The 20,344-nt window shown below is 38.6% G+C and overlaps 1 protein-coding gene across 1 annotated transcript in view; it reads right to left on the reverse strand.

The window, feature by feature from the left end:
* The window catches only part of APPBP2 (amyloid beta precursor protein binding protein 2), a 59,736-nt gene extending 40,322 nt beyond the window's left edge, over positions 1-19,414 (reverse strand). Inside the window, exons 1-2 of the mRNA XM_005892308.3 lie at positions 18,979-19,414; positions 826-914 (exon numbers count right to left, since the gene is read on the reverse strand). Of these exons, the coding sequence (XP_005892370.1) occupies positions 826-914; positions 18,979-19,116 (227 nt within the window). The 5' untranslated portion in view covers positions 19,117-19,414. The remainder of the gene's footprint in view (positions 1-825; positions 915-18,978) is intronic.
* Between the last annotated feature and the right edge of the window lie 930 nt (positions 19,415-20,344).

Here is a 20,344-nt window from a genome sequence, read left to right on the forward strand (position 1 = left end):
AACACTTACCAAGGGATTTGGACTTGGTGAAAGATAACCTGAGAGATGAAACAGAGGTAGTCCACTAAATCTTTACAATGGCCATCTTTAGAACTGCACAGAGAAATTCAATCCCAGAAAACTAACCTTTTCTTAAGGGATTTTTTAGGAAAGTTTTCCTATAGCCTTCTTGTCCCAAAATGAAGTTCTCATCTGTTATTTTTCTATAGACTAATTTTAATTAATCAACTAACCAAGAAATTTCTCTTAGGCTAAGTACACAGGCCTCATTCCCAAGGCATCCCTAAACAGTGAAATCATGTGATTTACTTGTTGATTACTGTATTATCCCTTTCTAAAATACAAACTCCATGAGGAAGAGACCTTGAAGAACTTACTCACTGCTGTAACCAACATCTAAAACAGTATCTGACACATACAGGGATTCTAACAAGTATTTACTTAATTTTTTGAACAAATGAAACAACTTGCCAATGTTCATACTAGAGATTATAGAGTATTTTGTAAAACTATATTCTTATTTTCCTAGAAATGTAGGTTAGGAAAAAGAAATGCCACTTAAATTTAGGGAAGAATAAAAGCAAGAACAATCAAAGGCCATGTCACCTACACCTACATATGACTCCTACCACATAATAGCCAGAACATGGAAGATGAATTCATTTTTTGTTTTTTGAACACAGAAAGCAAGGGTGGTATTGATGGTTTCAAAACAAAATGAATGTAGTTAAGGCTACTGAATTGTAAACTTAAAAAATGATCACAATGGTAAAATTCAGAATATGTATAGTATAGTTTACCACAATTGTTACAAAATGAATTTACCTTTTATCCAAAGCTCTCAATACTTTACCAAAAACTTCCAATTCACAAAATTCACTGCCCAATTGACACAAGCGTCCCTGTTGGTATAGCTGAAATTAAAAACAAACAAAAAATAGATCACTGAATAAAATTTAATGCCAATTTCTACTTTAATAATACTTATGAATATAATTTCATGGACTTAATATTTCATGAATTATGAATACTGCTCAAAGTTACAATTACACAGTAACATCAGAAAAGATGCTTATGCTAAGAGAAATGTAATGCCAAACTAACAAATCTGTGTAATTCACATAATAGCTAGATATTAATATTTATAAAAGAGTATCTGGTAAACACTAAGTAACAAAAAGTCCTATATATTGTAATTATCTATTAAACATTAAAACAGTTATAGCCAAGAAACAACTTTTTTCCTTAAAACTGGATAAAGTAAAATTATCAAAATAATAGCAAAGATAATGTTCAGAAGCCAGAACTAGGCACTATGCCCCATTAAAGGCACTTCAGAACACAAGAATCTCAGATCAGTACTGGGCATGAAACTTCACAAGCAGACTAACAGTACATCGTGTCTAAAGCAATCCAGTCTGGCACAATTTCTAATCATGTCACTCATTTATTCCTTTTGCCTGACTTTCTAAAACTTCCATTTAAAACAGTATTTAAATAAATGTATTAAATGTTTATCCCAAAAAATACATACACACAGTTAAAAAAAATACTATTGTCCCTCTTTCCCATGCCTCAACTTCACCATATGTTACTCAATTTGCATTTGCTATACAGCGCCTTATGGAAGGCAGAGATTTTGCTCCATCAATTCACTTTTTACATTATAAGCACTTAACACTTAACTCATTTGACAAAAACATGGGTTTCAGAAAGAGGACATACTCCTGAATTCATTTGCCAAATAGACTAGTTAACTTGGCGCAGGGAAAACATACTACAAACTCAGCCAGCAAACTCGGGGATAAATCACTAGTCATGATGGTGGTGGAGAGTGTGTGTGTGTTGGTGGGGGGATGTATGGGGGGGTGTGTGTGTTAGTCGCTCAGTCGTGTCTGACTCTTTGCAACTCCATAGATTGGGGCCCGCCCGGCTCCCCCATCCATGGGAATTTCCAGGCAAGAATACTAGAGTGGGTTGCCATTCCCTTCTCCAGGGGATCTTTCCAACCCAGGGATCAAACCCTGGCCTCCTGCCTTGCAGGCAGACTCTTTACTGTCTGAGCCACTAGGGAAGACTGCCTATTAGGTAGATACAGGACTACCATGCAACAATGACCACTTTGCAGGGACTTCCCTGGTGTTCCAGTGGTTGGAATCCTCCTTCAATGCTGGGGATGAGGTTCGAACCCTGGTCAGGGAACCAAGATCCCACATGCCACAGGGCGACTAAGCCCGCACCACGACTACTGAGCCTGCATGCTCCAGAGCCCATGCTTCCCAGGAGAAGGCCACGTAAAACCACCGAGACTCATCACAGCACACACGTCCCTCCCCCACCGCCCCGAAGACGTCTGTGAACCATCGTGATGACTGCTGGGGGGGAGAGAGGGTAAGAACTACCTCCCACATGCTCAGGAAGGGGAGGCAGAAATGTTACCTTAACACAGTGGTTGGGTACTCATATTAACCATAAACCTTCATAAGAAAAACTTGCTATTTTTGGACATGATTATGTTTTCTGTGGTAAAAATAAATAAAAGAGCTTCTGGGAATGCATATGATAAAATTCACTACCATCACATACATCTTCACGATTAACCAACAAAGGAAAAACTCAGGAAAAATAAAGCTGAGAATCTATAATCAAACCTCTATTTTGGGACTTACCAGTATGATAAATTTCTGATTTGGGACAGAAAAATGCAGTTAACAAAATACATACATATACATACTTCAAAAAGAGTTTAGGACAAAAAAACCTTAGTCTCTTATCAAAATAACCCATTAGTAAACTTAATGCTTAGAATTTCTTTTGTAAAATATAAGAAATGAAAGTTATACCACTTTTTTGCCTTTCACTAGTCAAATAAAACAATTAAACTGTATGTTCTATAAACTATATGTTCTATAACTCATAATATCCCTTTAATTCTGAAAATTTCCTAACAAAAGGTGTTTGAAGGAAAGCCATAAGCTTAGTTACTATTTTAAATATATTAAAAGTATGCCTATTGATAAACACAAGCTTTTTTTTTTTTTTTAATCTCTCAGCAGTTCACTTTTTCTAGCTACAAATGGGTCCACATTTAAATTGGGGGTAAAGAATAGTGATTTAACTGTTTCAAATCATCCAATCATCTTTTCATGCACAGCAGCCATACTTCAGTTAAAAAAAAACCAAAACACCTTATCAGGCTTCTCCCCTCAAATGCAAATTTATACATTATATGAACAGGACTTTTGAATACCAATCCAAAATAAACAGCATTTACTGTGCCAGGTACTGTTCTAAGCACTTTTCCTAAGCAACTCATTCTGTCCTTCCACAGATAAGGAAACTGAGGCATATAAAGTTAAATAACTTGCTCAAAATCATACAATTAAGAAGAAGCAGGGTGACAATCTGGCTCCAGGCAGTCTGTCTTTACATCCATGTTCTTCATAACTTACACTATAATACTTTTCAAAGGTATTATATCAGGAAGTAAGAAAGAGTATAAAACAAGCAATTTAAAACATTTTTATAGAAATAATAGAAGACAAATCCCTTCATAGATTCATGTATCTTATAGAGTAGAGCTAAGAAGAAAACTGAGGCTCTAGGTTCTTTGATAATGATTCTTACATCAGATTTTTAAAAATTTGACTTATTTTAGTTCATTATTACATAATGTATTTTAGTATTAAATTCTCTACCCACTGAGTAAGGAGGTTATAGACTAGCAACTACTTTTAGCTATTGATACCTTAAAGAAAATAAGAAAGAACAAATTTATTTTTTAGAAGTATGTAAACTATCTCCCAACAGATATGAAAACAGACAATAAAAATACAACTAAAACAATATTGTACAAGTATGAAGATAGACCAATCAATGGAACAAAATGCAGAGTTCAAAAGCAGATCTTAGTATACATAAAAACTTAACATTTGATAAAGGGAGCATTTTAAAATCATTAAAAGAAAAAAATAGTTAATAAAGAATGCATAAAAATGCAGAAACAAAGTAAGGTACCTCCTGATAGAACAAAAATAAATCCCAGTCTTATCAAAGTTCTAAATATTAATATTAAACAATTAAGTAACATCCATGTTAAAAGTTACCTTGTAACACTGCCCTTCTAAAAGCATTATATACTACAGGTAAAATCATAAAGGAAGAAGAGATATGTGATTTCATAAACACCGAAAATGTCCATGAGTATAAAATACTGTAAACAAAAATTAAAAATATAACAAAAGTAAAATATTAGGAACACACTTATGTAGGATTTAATATCTTGAATACATAAAGAGGTGAAACTCCTGGTGATGTTTCAGAAGCAAGGGCTTTCAGACACTAAACATTTTTTCTATAAAAACTGAGGGCAGCTATTGCAAGGGTAATGCAAGACAGCCTCAAACCCAGAGAACTCTTTGGAAGATAAAGATGGAGATGAAAGCCTTCCTTAGCCTAAGACATTCTGAACTGACATACCTGCTTTCTCAGCCAATCCAAAATTACCAGGCTGAGTGAACAGTTTAGCGTTAATATCAAATAAGCAAACAAAATAATCTAGGCTAATTCCCAACAACAAAAACTTCAGAAAAGTTTAGAAAAAGACATAAAAGAAACAGCCCAAAACTATGGTCTAAGAATAACTATGAAGTCACAAACACACTCACCCACACATACTCTACGAAACTCATGCATCTCACTCATGTTTGGAACAGTTACCCCTCTCTTTCAGTCACTGAAGAACTGCTGATATTGCGCTTATGGTAGAAGCACCAAGCAGAAGGAAAAAAGAGAGAAGGCAGGATGCAACAGTCCAATAATCCCTGAGCATCTATGGTACAGGATTTGTATTTCACATCTTTTACCAGATTACTGCAAATGTTTCATAAAATTAGTCTTTCCATCAAACCAGTCAATCCTAAAGGAAATCAGTCCTGAATATTCACTGGAAGGGCTGATGCTGAAGCTCCAATACTTTGGCCACCTGATGCGAAGACCTGACTCACTGGAAAAGACCCTGATGCTGGGAAAGACTGAAGGCAGGAGAAGGGGACGACAGAGGATGAGACGGTTGGATGGCATCACCAACTCAATGGACACGAGTTTGAGCAAGCTCCGGGATTAGTGGACTGGAGCCCACGGGGTTGCAAAGAGTCAGACATGACTGAGCGTCTGAACTGAACTGAGTCTTTCCATTACCGTTCTTGTTCTCCTCTAATCAATGTCCACATAGCAGGCAGAATGAACTTCTGAAAAAGTGAATCATTTCATGCCATTACTGTTTAAAAGCATGCACCTTCAATGCATACGTAATCCAAAATTGTTAATGTGGTCTACGAGTCTTTAAAAGTCATCTAAGTCCTACTAGCTTTCAAACCTCATCTTTCACCATTCTTTCTCCCTGATCCCCTACACATTTCTGCCATACTAACTTTCTTTTATTCCACCTCCTGACTTTTTGTACACAAACCTGCTGCCTGCACAGGGAAAACTGATGCCATGATTCTTGATTTGGTTAATTTGTAACCCTCCTATTGGTCTCAGCTAACACCTCACTTTTTCCGAGACCTTCCCTTGACTCCCCAAACTAAGTTCTGTTCCCTGTTATATTTGCTCATAACACGTATTTTTCTTCCACAGGTGCACCAAGGCAGGCATACACACATTCACTTAAGTGATAATTTGTTAAACATGTCATTCCATTACATTCTACACTCTGACCACTTTCACCACTATATTCTCAATGCCCAACACAATGCCTAGGAACAGACATACATTCAGTATTATCTGAATGCAAAATCCAAACTGGTAGCAATCTGCTCTGGGTAGAACTCAGAATCTTAGAGGAAAAAAACAAACAAAAAATTAAAAACATACTCTCTATCTCTGGAGCTTATCATTTAGAGTATAAAGTATTCAATACTGCTATTCTATAATTTTTTATTGAAATTGCCCAAATTCATCTGATGAACCTGACATTAAGGGAAAAACCCTGATTTGACAGTTATTTACTGTCTCCTCAATCAGACTGTAAGCATCTTAAAGAGACATCTGCTAGGCTCCAGTCCTGTCCTCTACTGTACTGACACACCGTGCCCATACAATAAACTCTGAGAACAAATCTGAATGCAAACTTAATAAACTACAGTGCAGAACATAAGGTGCTAGTATCTGAATGTAAAAATCAAGAACAAATTGTAATAGCTCCTTAAATTTATAGACAAAAATAGGTGTTCCCTAATTTGACATCTGATCTTTTACCAAGTACCTGGTGCATTCATTGTATTAAACTCTCAGCTTACTGAACCTGTTTAACCTTTGTAATTTTCATATCAAAATCAAGATTATTATAGCTAGGAATATTCTACTTACTTTTTAAAATTAACTTCATAAATATCACGAACATTTGTGTAAGGCAAATTGTCCTAGGTTTGGAGAATATAGTGGTGACTATGGTCACCACTGGAATACAAAGACAGTGAGAACTGTTTTGTGATTTCAGGGACTTCCCTGGTGGTCCAATGATTAAGACTCTACACTTCCACTGCAGGGGGTGCGGGAAGCGTGGGCTCGATCCCTAGCTGGGGAGCTAAGATCCCACGTGTCTTAGTTCCCACATCCCACGCGTCATGTAGTGTGGCCAAAATTTAAAAAAAAAAAAAAAAAAAAAAAGAACTGTGATTTCAAAAAATTCAGAGGCTGTCAGGTAGGAAAATAAATGATGTTCAGATTATACAACCCAGACAGGCAGTGTTTTAGGAACACAAATAAAATACCCAGACCAATGAAGAAAGCACTTTGGCAGAGGTTTGAAAAGGAATGGGAGTCAAACTTCTAGCAATATGGCAGATAGCACCGACAAACAGAAACTTTGCAGCCTCTTTCCAAACAGAGCAATGCTGGATAAAATATTACAAAACAACTTGGGGATAAATAGCCGAGTTTGAAATTAAGAGCAGAAACTTCACAGCTGCCCCAAATTAAGGAGACATGAACTCAAGAACAGCTGAAAAGAAAAACAGAATAGTTTTATAGCTCCAAGTGGTTGTGGACCAGAGTGCAATGACCAGATAGATAGGAAGGATTAAGGGCAGCAGATCCTTTTAAGCAAAGGAATCTGGCACTGAACTGACTCACTAAACCCAGGAATAAAAGTCTAGAACATCTCCCACAGCCTTGGCAAAGTCTGCTGTGAAAAACTAAAACCAGCCTAGGACATTTGTAAGTATGCAGTCCAAATTCATACTACCTAGATAATCTACAGCCCCCCAATCCTGAATTTGGCTTTAAAAACTGGTCTGAAACCAGTGAAACCTATGAAGTATTCACAAGCAAAAAGGCTGAAACACCTACAAGGGATGATGAAAATGTTTTAGAGGTCTATCACTGGAATCTCACAACCAAAGGAAACTCTGTAGAGTCTATAGGAAAACGGATCCTGTTTCTTCAAGAAATAAGTTGCAAAGATAAGAAAACAGATGGATAGGGAATCTACAGACCAACAGAGCCTTAAGAGATATATCAGCCAACACCCAAGGCACAGATCTTACCTGGATTCTGATCCAAACAAACTGTAAAACTATATACATATTTGACACTTAAAAACCGAAAATTTGAATGACTGGCAATTTAATAAAGAATTACTATTAATTTTTCTTTGGTGTTATAATAGTATGATGACAACTAAGACATTTACAGATGAAATTAAATGATGTGCTTCCAAATACTATATGAAAGGGGATTGGAGAAAATAGATTCAGCAGTAAAACTGGCCAAGAATTGGTAACTGTTGAAGCTCAGCGATGGACACATGGAGATCCATTATTCTATTCCATCTACTTTTGTGTTTAATTTTTCCATAATAAAACGTTTTCTAAAAATAATGCATCCATTACCGCTAAACAAGTAACATCCTTTACCTCTAAGATAAATAAAAGTAGCAATATTTTGTTTTGTTCAACACATGTAAGATACATTTATTCTTGTTCTCTAATCTCAAAGTTCATTTGAAATTTAGCTCTAAATAAATTCACTTTGGAATATAAATTTCCTTATTCTATTTTCACATTACACTGTATATTACATGTAATGTCCTTTACCTGTTGCTTGAGTGCACTGTGATCTCAGATTATACATTCATGGATTAAAGCAAGTACTATAGAAGTATCTTAATATAATGCACATTTAATTAAAAAAGAAATGCTTTCTTCTGGAGGTAAACCAACATTTAAATTTCTTACTTCTTATGGGATTTCCCTGGTGGTCCAGGGGTTAAGAATCCACCTTACAATACAGATGAGGTGGGTTCGATTCCCAGTCAGGGAACTAAGATCCCACGTGCCTCAGAGCAACTAAGTCCATGAGCTACAGCCATTGAGTCCGTGAAGCTCAACGAAAGAGTCCACAGGATACAAAGAAAATCCCACGTGCTGCCACTAAGACCTGATGCAGCCAAGTAAACAAATTTATTATTGCTTTTTATAACATTTTCTCAGCTGCTCCACACTCATTGGTTCCATTATACTTAAAAAATATATATATACAACTGACCAACATATGATTATTTGCATCTTGCAGGGCAAAGTGCTCTGTTTACTGATAAGTGAGCTAAGTAGACATATTCACATTATTTAAAGTACAAGGAATAGTTAACTCTCAAATGGGAACGTAACCCTTTCCTAACTTTAAATATACTGTCCACATATATGATACTAGATTCACCATCCATTAAAAGAGAAATTAAAAGAGTTTTTCCCCCAATCATTCTAAGAATGAACTTACGTCTAGAACCCATATTCTCTAATTCTCTCATTTGGTGGGTCAGTGGAACATTTTCAAGATAACATGATTGTGTTAATGGTGGAAGATGCTATCATGATACAAATGGAAAGTCAAAACAAAAGTCTGAAACTGAAAGTGAAGGTCGCTCAGTCGTGTCCAACTCTTTGGGACCCCATGGAATATACAGACCATGGAATCTCCAGGCCAGAATACTGGAGTAGCCTTTCCCTTCTCCAGTGGATCTTCCCAACCCATGGATTGAACCCAGGTCTCCTGCATTGCAGGCGGATTCTTTACCAGCTGAGCCACAAGAGAAGTCCAAGAATCCTGGAGTAGGTAGCCTATCCCTTCTCCAGTGGATCTCTCCAACCCAGGAATCGAACCAGGGTCTCCTGCACTGCAGGCAGATTCTCTACCAACTGAGCAATGAGGGAAGCCCCAAAAGTCTAGTTAGATGAAAAATCTAGCCAACAATGATAACCAGTCATATATAACCAAATAGGTATCAGGGATCTCTGTATGTAGGTAAGAAGTTTCTTGACTTCTTTTCTTAAAGCATCACTACCAACCTTGGTGAAAATCAGGAGTGTATCCATGAGGCAGTAGAAAGAAGACAGTATGGTTTTAAGAGGGGCTTCCCTGGTAGTTCAGATGGTAAGGAATCTGCCTGCAATGTGGGAGACCCAGGTTCAATCCCTGGGTCGGGAAGATCCACTGGAGGAGGAAATGGCAACCCACTTGAGTATTCTTGCCTGGAGAATCCCATGGACAGAGCAGCCTGGCAGGCTACAGTCCATGGCTATAAGAAAACATTCTGTCTCTATATGAGATGTCATGCCCTGCACTTGAAACACTGTAAATTAACTACACTGCAATTTTTTAAAAATTAGGGGAAAAAACCCTAAAAACAAAAAACCTCATTCTGTATTCTAGATAGTCAACTTTAAAACATTTGTTTTGGGGACTTCTGTGGTGATTCAGTGGTTAAGACTCCTTCCTTTCACTGCAGGGCAAGGGTTTAATCCCTGATCAGGGAACTAAGGGAACTGAGATCCCATATGCCATGTAGCCAAAAAATAGAAACAAATATTGTTTCCTTTGATTCCAGCAGAGATGCTTTTTTTTTTTTTTTAAATTAGAAAACATAGAAAGGAACTTATAAAAGAGAAAACCAGGGCTTCCCTGGTGGCTCGGTGGTAAAGAACCTGCATGCCAATACAAGAGATGCAAGATACTCTGGTTCGATCTCTGGGTCGGAAAGATCCCTCAGAGGAAGGCATGGCAACCCATTCCAGTATTCTTGCCTGGAGAATTCCATGGACAGAGGAGCCTGACAGACTCCAGTTCATAGGTCACACAGAGTCAGGCACAACTGAAGCAACTTTGCTCATACGCAGACATAAGCATCCTAGAGCCAGTGCTCCGCAACAAGAGAAGCCACCGCAGTAAGAAGCTCTTTGACCTCTTTGATGGCAACTGAGGAGGAACCCCCACTCCCTGCAACTAGAGAAGTCCTACAATCAGCAATGAAGACTCAGTACAGACAAAAATAAATCTTTAAAAAAGTATCAATAGTATCAACTATTCTTTGACTATACCCAAGATAGTTTAATAATGTGGGAGTTTTGTCTGCTGTGGAGGCAAGTGGACAAAGGGGAAAATATAATTTAACTTCTTTTATGGTTTTAGTCTATCAACTTCTCTTTGGTTATTTGTACTTTCCTAGTCGGAAAGATCCTCTGTAAGAGGAAATGGCAACCCACTCCAGCATTCTTGCCTGGAGAATCCAATGGACAGAGGACCCTGGTGGGCTACAGTCCACGGGGTTGCACAGAATCAGACACAACTGAAGCAACTCAGCATGCATGCATATAAGCTATGCTACATCTAAAGCGAATGATGCTACAACTTAAAAGACTATCTTCCCCCTTTCCATTGTATCCATGGTTATTTTTACTTTCTCATTCCTAGTTTTGAGAATGTGAGCTTTCTCTCACATTTCTTGATGTGGCTAACTAGTGAATTAATGTGGCCAATTAACTACTTAATTAGTTGACTTATTTTTCTTTTAAACCAATCACCTTGACCTACTTCTTATGTGAAAGTAAAAGTGTTTAGTCGTTCAGTCGAGTCCGACTCTTTGCGAACCCATGGACTACAGCCCACTAGGCTCCTCTGTCCATGGAATTCTCAAGGCAAGAATAGTGGAGTGGGTTGCCATTCCCCTCTCCAGGGGATCTTCCTGACCCAGGGCTTGAACCTGGGTCTCCCACATTGCAGGCAGATTCTTTACCACCTGAGCCATCAGGGAAACCCCTGAAAACAGAAGACCCAAGGATCAAACCCAGGTCTCCTGCATTGCAGGCAGATTCTTTGCTGTGCCATCTGACTTCTTAGTCACACTAATATTTTAGAGTATCGGCTTTTAGGCTATTCCCCTCTTAGTACAACTTCATGGGACAGATACGTTATTCTTAAAAATTCAATTTTACTTCTTTTATACAATAAAATAAATCATAAAAATTCTAGTATAAAAATATACAGAGAATATATGTACAAAGTTAAAAACAACTACAATTCTTTCCCTTGAATAAATATTACTGAAATTTCGTGTTCCTCTAGGTTTTTTTTCAACATGTACTCAAATGTACACATATATTCGCTCATTTAAAAACAACAAACATGATTGTTATTCATACTACTTTGTGACAAGCTTTTATTCTCCCCGTGTACTCTTTACACCAATATATCCAGCATTCTCATTCTTTCTAAATGATGTACAGTATTCCATTCCTGATTGATGAGCAAACAGTTGTTTTCAATTTTTGCCACCATGAACAATACTGTACTTAACTTTCCTGAACAGAATTTCCTGTACAGTCAACAAGCATTCCTATAGGAAAATTTCATGGTATTGTAGATTAAAGGATAAGAGTTTTTTGAATCATTAAACCATGCTAATCTGGCAAGTGAAGAGGAATGGTAATTTTTAAACCTTTTTACTGATATATGACATATACACAGATGAGTGCACAACTTATATTTAAAATGTAAAGCTCTAAGAAGTACAAACTATTACGTATAAAATAAGCTACAGGAACATATTGTACAACACAGGGAACACAGCCAATATTTTACAATAATATAAATGGAGTATAACCTTTGAAAATTGTGAATCACTATATTGTATATCTGTAACATATATAATATTGTACATCAATTATACTTCAATAAAAATACATAATTTTAAAAAGAAAAATAAAAGAATGCAAAGTTCAATAAATTTTCACAAAGTGAACATGCCCAGATACCAACATGCAGATGACATTAACGAAACCGAGCACCATCAGAATCCCAGATATCTCCCTTCGCGCCCTGCACTGTCACTACCCGCCAAGGGCAACCTCTCCAAACTTAAAACACTTTTCATTTTTTAAGCCTGTTTTTGAACCTTATGTAAATGGAACCACACATTATAGATCCACATTTTCCAAGCTGCACCAAAATGCCCTGGGGCACTGCAAGATATTTTAAACTTGAAAGGTACAATATTCAACATTTATATAAAACCATGCCAAATACTAGACTGCTATATTTCTTTCAATGACATCTTATCTTTGTGAAGCAGCATTTTTGGTGGTTGTCATGATAAAAGGAACGTGCAAAACTCATGTAACAGAAAATAAGAATGGTAGTTTCCAATTCAATTTCAAGATCTGAGAAGTTGTACAGTGTCTGACACATACACACATTTCAGTAGTAAGTAATCATGCTTATTTAAGAATGGAGTAAAATACTCTTTCAATTTCTGTTTATTCATTTTTTTTAATGGTTCTTGTGTTTTTAGGACTTAAGTATTATTCAGTTTTTTATATCTAACTACTTAATTAACAGAGCTGTCAGGTATTTCTTTTGACCTAAAGGTGCTGTGAAGGGAGAAAGTTTGGGAGCCTCTGGTATATACTCCTTTGCTGATTTCTTTCACTTAATGTCACCTGTGAGATATATCCATATGGTTTCACAACTGCAATTCATTCATTTTACTGTAAAATATTCCTCTACATGACTATTTCACAATTTATAATTCTCCTACTGATGGCTATTGGGATAGTTTCCATTTTTTTGGTTATTATGAATAGTGTTGCTATGAACCTTACTGTTATAATCGTGAGGAGGAATTACTGGGGTATACGGTGTGTGTATACACGCACACGCACACTTTATAGTAGACAATGTGAGTTTTCCAAAATGGTATATCAATTAACACTTCCACTAACAGTTTATGAGAGTTCTGATTGCTCCATATCCTTACCAACACTTCTTTTTCATTTAGTCATTCTGAAGAGAGTATAGTAGAACAGCAATTGCCCTGAAGACAAAATGAGGTTGAGCATCTTTCCAAAATGTTTCACTGGACCTTTGAATGTCCTCTTTTTGGATGTCTATTGAAATTATTTTCTCATTTAAAAGAATTAGCTATTTCTTGTTTATTTCTAGTCTTTTAGATGCAAGATGAATCTTTTATGAGATACTATGTGCTGCAAATATTTCCTCCCACTCTGTGGCTTCGCTTTTCACTCTTTTAATGGTATCTTTTAATAAACAGATGTTCTTAATCTTAAAATAGGCCAATATACCAAATTACCTTTTACATTTAGCTCATTTTTTGTATCCTATTTAATATATTTTTGCTGACACAGTGAACACTTTTTCCTAAAACACTGTTTTCCACATTTAGATCAGCAATCCACCAAAAATGGTAATTGTGTATAAGATCATGATCTTTCTCCCTCTACATGGATATCCAACGAACCAACACTATTTATTTGATCTTCCTTTCCCCATTGTACCACTATGTCACCTTTGTCATAAACCAGGTGACAGTACATGTGTCAGTCTGTTACTGGACTGAACTCTTCCACTGGGCTATTTGTCTATTTATATGGCAATCCCATATTATCCTATCTGTTACAGCTCCATATTTGATGGTGTAAGTTCTCCAGATTTCTTCTTCATGATTGACTTGGCTTGACATTGCACTTTAATTTGCATTTCATTTGTTGTTTATTAGCCATTCATATTTTCGTGTTCTGTGAGCTAGCTCTTCAGGTCTTCTGGAAATCAGCTGGTTGTACTTTATATACTGGTGAACATCAGATCTTTCTGTATTAGGAAATTCATTACCTGACAAATGTCATTTGCATCAATTCAGTTCAGTTCAGTTCCTCAATGTCTGACTCTTTGCGACCCCATGGACTGCAACACGCCAGGCCTCCCTGTCCATGACCAACTACTGGAGCTTGCTCAAACTCATGTCCTTTGAGTCGGTGATGCCATCCAACCATCTCATCCTCTGTCGTCCCCTTCTCCTCCCGCCTTCAATCTTTCCCAGCATCAGGGTCTTTTCAAATGAGTCAGCTCTCCGCATCAGGTGGCGGAAGTATTGCAGTTTCAGCTTCAACATCAGTCCTTCCAATAAACATTCAGGACTGATCTCCTTTAAGATGAACTGGTTGGATCTCCTTGCAGTCCAAGGGACTCTCAAGAATCTTCTCAACACCACAGTTCAAAAGCATCAATTCTTCAGCGCTCAACTTTCTTTATAGTCCAACTCTCACATCTAAACACAACTACTTGAAAACCCATAGCTTTGACTCTAGGACTTTTGTTGGCAAAATAATGTCTCTGCTTTTTAATATGCTGTCTCTATGCTCATTTGCATAGTCTTTTTAAAAAAATGTGCTTTCAATTTCCCCCCTAATTTTTAATGTATTCAACAGAATCCATTTCTTTTTTTCATCCTGGGTTTTGGTTTCATGCTTAGAGAAGCCTTCGCTAAGCCAGGACAGTATTACAGCGTTGGCAAGATGAATAACAGAGGACTTCACATTCTACATTACTCATTTTTGTAACATTTGACACTTTTTAAATTTGTAAATTACTTTAAAAATAATTTCTTTAAAGAAGAATTTCAGTCATTCCCACTGTAAGATACTGACCCAGTAATTTATTTTGGTGCTTTTAAGATATCATTTGCCATATTTAAATCTTTAATTTGCTTGGAATTCATTTTGGTGTAAAGTGTTAAGTAGAGGTCCAACACTCCTCCCAGATAACCAGCTTCCTCCCAACTGTTTAAATACAGCATTGCCCTGTAACTTTAGTACATAAACAAATTCTTATATATGCTTTAGCTTCCATGTAGACTGTCTACTATGTCCTAGAAATCAATTTCCTTCTCTGCTCTTCTTTTTCCAATACTGTATTGTTTTAAAATAAATATGGTCTTCTAATATACTTGACTATCCTGAATGTTGTACATTTAACATTTTCCTTGGCTCATTTATTCTCAGGTAATTAATTCCTCCATGTAAGCATCATATTTAATAAGTTTCCTATACCTAGTAAAATCCTGAGATTCTGATTCAACTTGCAATAAATTCAAAGCTTAAACTGACATGAGCTGACAAATTTATAACACATTACCTTTCCATCCATATACAGGGTGTGGCTGCCGATTTATGTTCTTTTATGCCCCACTCCCACTAAAGTTTTTGCTATTTTTTTATTTATCTTTGGCCACACCATAGGGCTTGGAGATTCCCCAACCAGGGATCAAACCTTGGTCCTTGACTGTGAAAGTGCAGAATCCCAACTAATGGATCACCAGAGAATTTCCTGTTCTCAATTTATTAATCCTAAGAGCTTTCTAATGTGAAAAAACATTAACTCTTTGGTTGTCAAATATGTTGCAAGAAATTTTTTTGCAATTTGTTACCAGCCAATTTAAAAAGATTATGAGAATATTAGTTGAGAGTGAAGATAACTAAGAATAGAAATAAACACAAAAAATGAAGAAAAAATACAATTCTAATACTAAATCAGGAATTCATTCATATGTTTTTTAGCAGAAGACTTAAAATAATAATTTTTAAAACCCCCAAATTACTAAGTTAAAGACTGAAAACAAAAAATAAAACACATTACTGAGACACTTCACCTGGTCAAAAGTTAACTCTATGGCAAATTCTGTCACTGGAACAGGATACAAAACAGACCATTCAGCAGTTACAATAAAAAGATCACAAACTTCATCTTTGAGGAACCCAGACCTTCACTCTATTTGCTTTTACTTGGTATATAATTTCACAATTCTTTCTATTCGCTTTATCTACTTCTGTTCCCAAATCGTTGAGTGCCCTTAGCAAAACATCGATCTGAGTCAGAGACATTATTCAGTACTGTTTTATTGAACCATCTATATCTTCTGTCAATTTTTTAAAAAACATATACACCTTAGCAGCCATTCCAACTTCTGTTTAGCCTTTCTACATAAAAGCCGCCACTCCTGTCCCTTACTGCCAGCAAGCGATCTTATCCTAATTCCTTACAACCATTCTTCGCAATCTTACTTATGTTATACTTCATGTCTTTACCTCTTTCCATCTGATCTTAGAGGAAGAAGTAGTCTTCCCCAACTCCAATGTAAGACTGGTACCTTAATTTATGGATGGTGAAAGAAGGGGCAAAGCTCATTCAATTAGTGTCTCTATTCAGGGTCTCTGCTCCATAACTTATTTCCTGCCTCACTTGTATATTCAACCTCTCACTCTGTTTTGGTGTCTGTCATTCAGACAAGAAGTATATTTTAACATCTTCCATCCTTAAACTTTAACAACTTTCACATTTTACCCTTCTACAGATCATCCCTCTCTCTCCCTTCCCTTCTTAGGAGCAGTCAGCACACCTGCTTCTTCATCTCCTGTTTATTCCATAACCCCATTTTCTAAAGCTGCACCTGAAGCTACCGACAAAAACTAACCGAGTGACAGTGAACTACAGTGAATCAGGATGGGGGAATTTTTGATGCACAAACACTATAATTTTGTCTGTGACTATGCCTATTGATGGAAGTTGGGGCAACTGGAGGGATCTGATTATGGGTTCTCCTTGGGAACTATAAACTGGAGAAAACTGGAAACACTCAACAGTAAGCAAGAAAGCAAGGTAAAGAGAATACTGGGTATGCTGCTGCTGCTAAGTCGCTTCAGTCATGTCCGACTCTGTGCGACCCCATAGACGGCAGCCCACCAGGCTCCCCCATCCCTGGGATTCTCCAGGCAAAAACACTGGAGTGGGATGCCATTTCCTCCTCCAATGCATGAAAGTGAAAAGTGAAAGTGAAGTTGCTCAGCTGTGTCTGACTCCTAGCAACCCCATGGACTGCAGCCCACCAAGGCTCCTCCGTCCATGGGATTTTCCAGGCAAGAGTACTGGAGTGGGGTGCCACTGCTTTCTCCATACTGGATATGAGACCCTGACTAAATTACTTCACTTTCTCACTTATAAAACAAGTTAATACCCTAATTTAGGTTAATTGTGAGGCTTAAAATAACTGTGTAAGAGCACTTACAGTTTCAGGCATATGTTAAATACCTTCCTTTCCACATTCCCAACAGGCAGACAACTATTAAGGAATAAAAAGTGTACCCAAAAGACGCCATATTAAAACTCTGTGGGCTATATGAAACACAAAATGTGGCCAAAAGCACCATCTGTTCATTCACTATTAATAATGCTCAAATGAAAAGCTTCAATTAGAAATGAAAGTTACTAGAAAGATATCCAAGTACTTTGAAGAAATTCAACCAATGAATGTACTTTGATTAAATTTCCAATGATTTTCTCTAAAAAGTGTAAAAGGTTACAACATAGGATTTAATAAAATGGATACAGTTAGCATACACACAAAGTTGCAGTTTCCCAGGCTGGGAAAGAACTCTTAACTCATCCTTCCTGCGAGGAATACATTTTAAATACACAAAACTTCCTTAGACACACACAAAAGCAAATCAATGTATCAAAGGGATCTGGAATAAAGGGAGATTTTTCCTTAACCACCCCCCCCCAAATAATAATATAAATGACCAAAATGAATATTCTCCAAATATCTAGGGGGTAAAAATTGTTAAACTGGTGTAAAGCAGCTGGATTTAGTAGATAGAATGTAGCAAGTCAGCAGCTTTCTGAAAAAATATTCTGGGGTGGAGAAAGCGGGCAATCTTCCCAGTGAAACAACTGCCATAAAACACCATATATATGTAAGAACATACACATCTGTTAAATCTTAGTTTACAATGTTCCAGCCAACTTACAAATCAAGAGGAAGTGTTTAGATCTAAAAAATAAATCATACTTTTACTTCTGGTCAAATTCTGCGTGGGTGGCTACTGGAGACGAGGAGATATCCACGCCGATTCAAGGCAAAGAGGACTGAATAATAAGGCCACTGTTCACATTCAAATGTGGGGGGAGAGGAAAAGGGAGGCTCCGAGTCCATAAAGTTCTCCTCCCTCTCTAAACACTGCAAGACTGTCCACGTCTAAAGACACTTACCCTTGAACCTCCTTGGAGACTGAACTTGGAGGCTTTTTGTTCAGATTTTTGAGGGGGAGCGATTTAGGAATGCTGCAAGATTACAACTTTCAACTACAGGAACATGATTTAAATTCTCAAGTGTTTTTTGTTTTTTTAAAAAGAAAGACTTTCTTCCTTTCAGGTAGTTTATCACCATTCTCGTATTAATAAAACCGCCTATTCAACCGCAAGGATCAATATAAACAAAAACCACAGCTTCAAAGGATACGCGAATAAGGCACACCATTACTTCCAATAATTCCCCAACTTCTTCCCAATGACCGACGAGAAAGGTGACACGAAGCAAGAAAAGAAAAATACTTGCAAAGGAGGGAGGCGAGAGGAGAAGGCAGAAAGGAGGGGGAAAGAGCAAAACAAAAGTCCAGCTGATGCTGACACTTAATTGGGGAAGAGAGGGCAGAAAATATTCCCGAAGTCACAGGCTGGAAGCCAAGGGCTGAGTGGGACAAGGGCGCAATAGAGGAAGTCCAAGCAAAAGAGGCCTACCCCAAAGGGGCCCCGAGGTACGAGGGAACACCAAAAGCCGAGGGGGGAAAGTCTCACTGCGAAGAGGCATCCCATCCATCAAGGCACGAGAGTTTGAGACACAGAAGATAGCAGATGGAGCGTTTCTACACCGGACAGCCCGGCACCGCCCCAGAGGTCTCGGGGCGCCGATCCCACTACGAGGGGTGAGGGGTTAAACGCGGGGGTTCGCGGACGTGGAAGGGGGTGCGGCCCCAGGGGCTGCGGCGGGAAGAGCGGGTCCACGGCCCGTACCTTGTAGTACACGTCGAACTGGATGTTCTCCGGCAAGGAGCGGATGTCGCGGCGAGAGCGGATGTAGTTATCCACCACAGCGGAGATGGCGGTGTTATAGAGAGTCTCTGGGATCCACTCGAGCTCCACGGCCGCCATCTTCCTTCTCTCCGCCTCCTCCGCCTCCTCCGCCTCCTCCTCCCGAAGGCCCCCGCCTCCCTCCGTAGCGAACTCCTCAGCGGCCCCGGAGGATTCCGAGGGGCGGCGGCGGCGGCGGCCACGCGGGCACACGGCAGAAGGGCGCGGCCGCCCTGACTCCTCCCGGCTGAGCTGCGGGCGGCGGGCGCAGACCCTGCGGGGAGAGCTCGCCAGAGAAACGGGGCCAGCCGCGCCGAGGCCTCACATTCCGGGTCTGCGAGCACCCCGGGCTCCGTCCCAGCACCGAGCTCTGCAGGGGCGGGACTGCGCGCGCGCGGCGTCGTGACGTCAGCGCACGCCGACACGCCGGAGGGCAGGAATGCGGCAGGCGACTCGGGAAGGAAAGATCCCGCCCACGGGGAACAGAGTTTTTCCATGGGGACCGGGGCTGGGTGGTTGAGGGGGGACTTTTTTTCGCTGGGACGAGTTATGACAGGTTTTTACCAGCTGCTGCCGAGTCTCCAGCTTCATCTCTCCTTTCAGCCAGTCCTTCTTCGGGAGTTCTAGGACCTTTTCGAGGTGCAGGCAAAAGTTTGGATGATAATTATCAGTCCACTGAAGATCGCACGTTCAGAGAATTCACATTGCTCTGGAAACATTCCCTTCGGCTCCGGTTCCTAAATCGAGTTAGGAACCTTCGGCCTAGAACTAGGGATCAGGATGAAAGGGAGACTTGCGTTGTGTAACCATTTGCACTGTTTGAACTTTACTGTTTCTTTTTCCTGATGAAATTTACCGGGAAAAAAAAAAAAAAACACAGAAAACAAAAAGAACCACTTTAGAAAAATCTGGTGGGGCGGTTAGCCTGATTATGGAATTACAAATAGTGGTGAGAGAAAAAGGGCTAAGTGTTGGCCGTGATATGACTTACTGGTAAAACAGAAAGGAAGATTTCAACTTTCTCCCGTAGTTCTAGTCCCAGCCTCAGGGGAGAAATAATTGAGAGTTGTTGTTACAGCGCTCTTCCATCCTCAGCCTGAACATCTGCTAACTTATGTAACTTAATTTCCCGTGTCTTAGATTTCAAGAACTTCATGCAACATCTTTCTGCTCTAGTTTAAGGAAATTGTCGTAATTAGTGACACTGTCGGTCTCATAGTCATGCTATAGCAATGTAAAACCTGAAAACAACGATGATAATAATGTGCTGACACTTAAGAGCTAAAAGAATTGGAAGTGGCTCTTCCAG

The sequence above is a fragment of the Bos mutus genome, chromosome 19 (assembly GCF_027580195.1).
Source record: "Bos mutus isolate GX-2022 chromosome 19, NWIPB_WYAK_1.1, whole genome shotgun sequence".
Lineage (NCBI taxonomy): Eukaryota > Metazoa > Chordata > Mammalia > Artiodactyla > Bovidae > Bos > Bos mutus.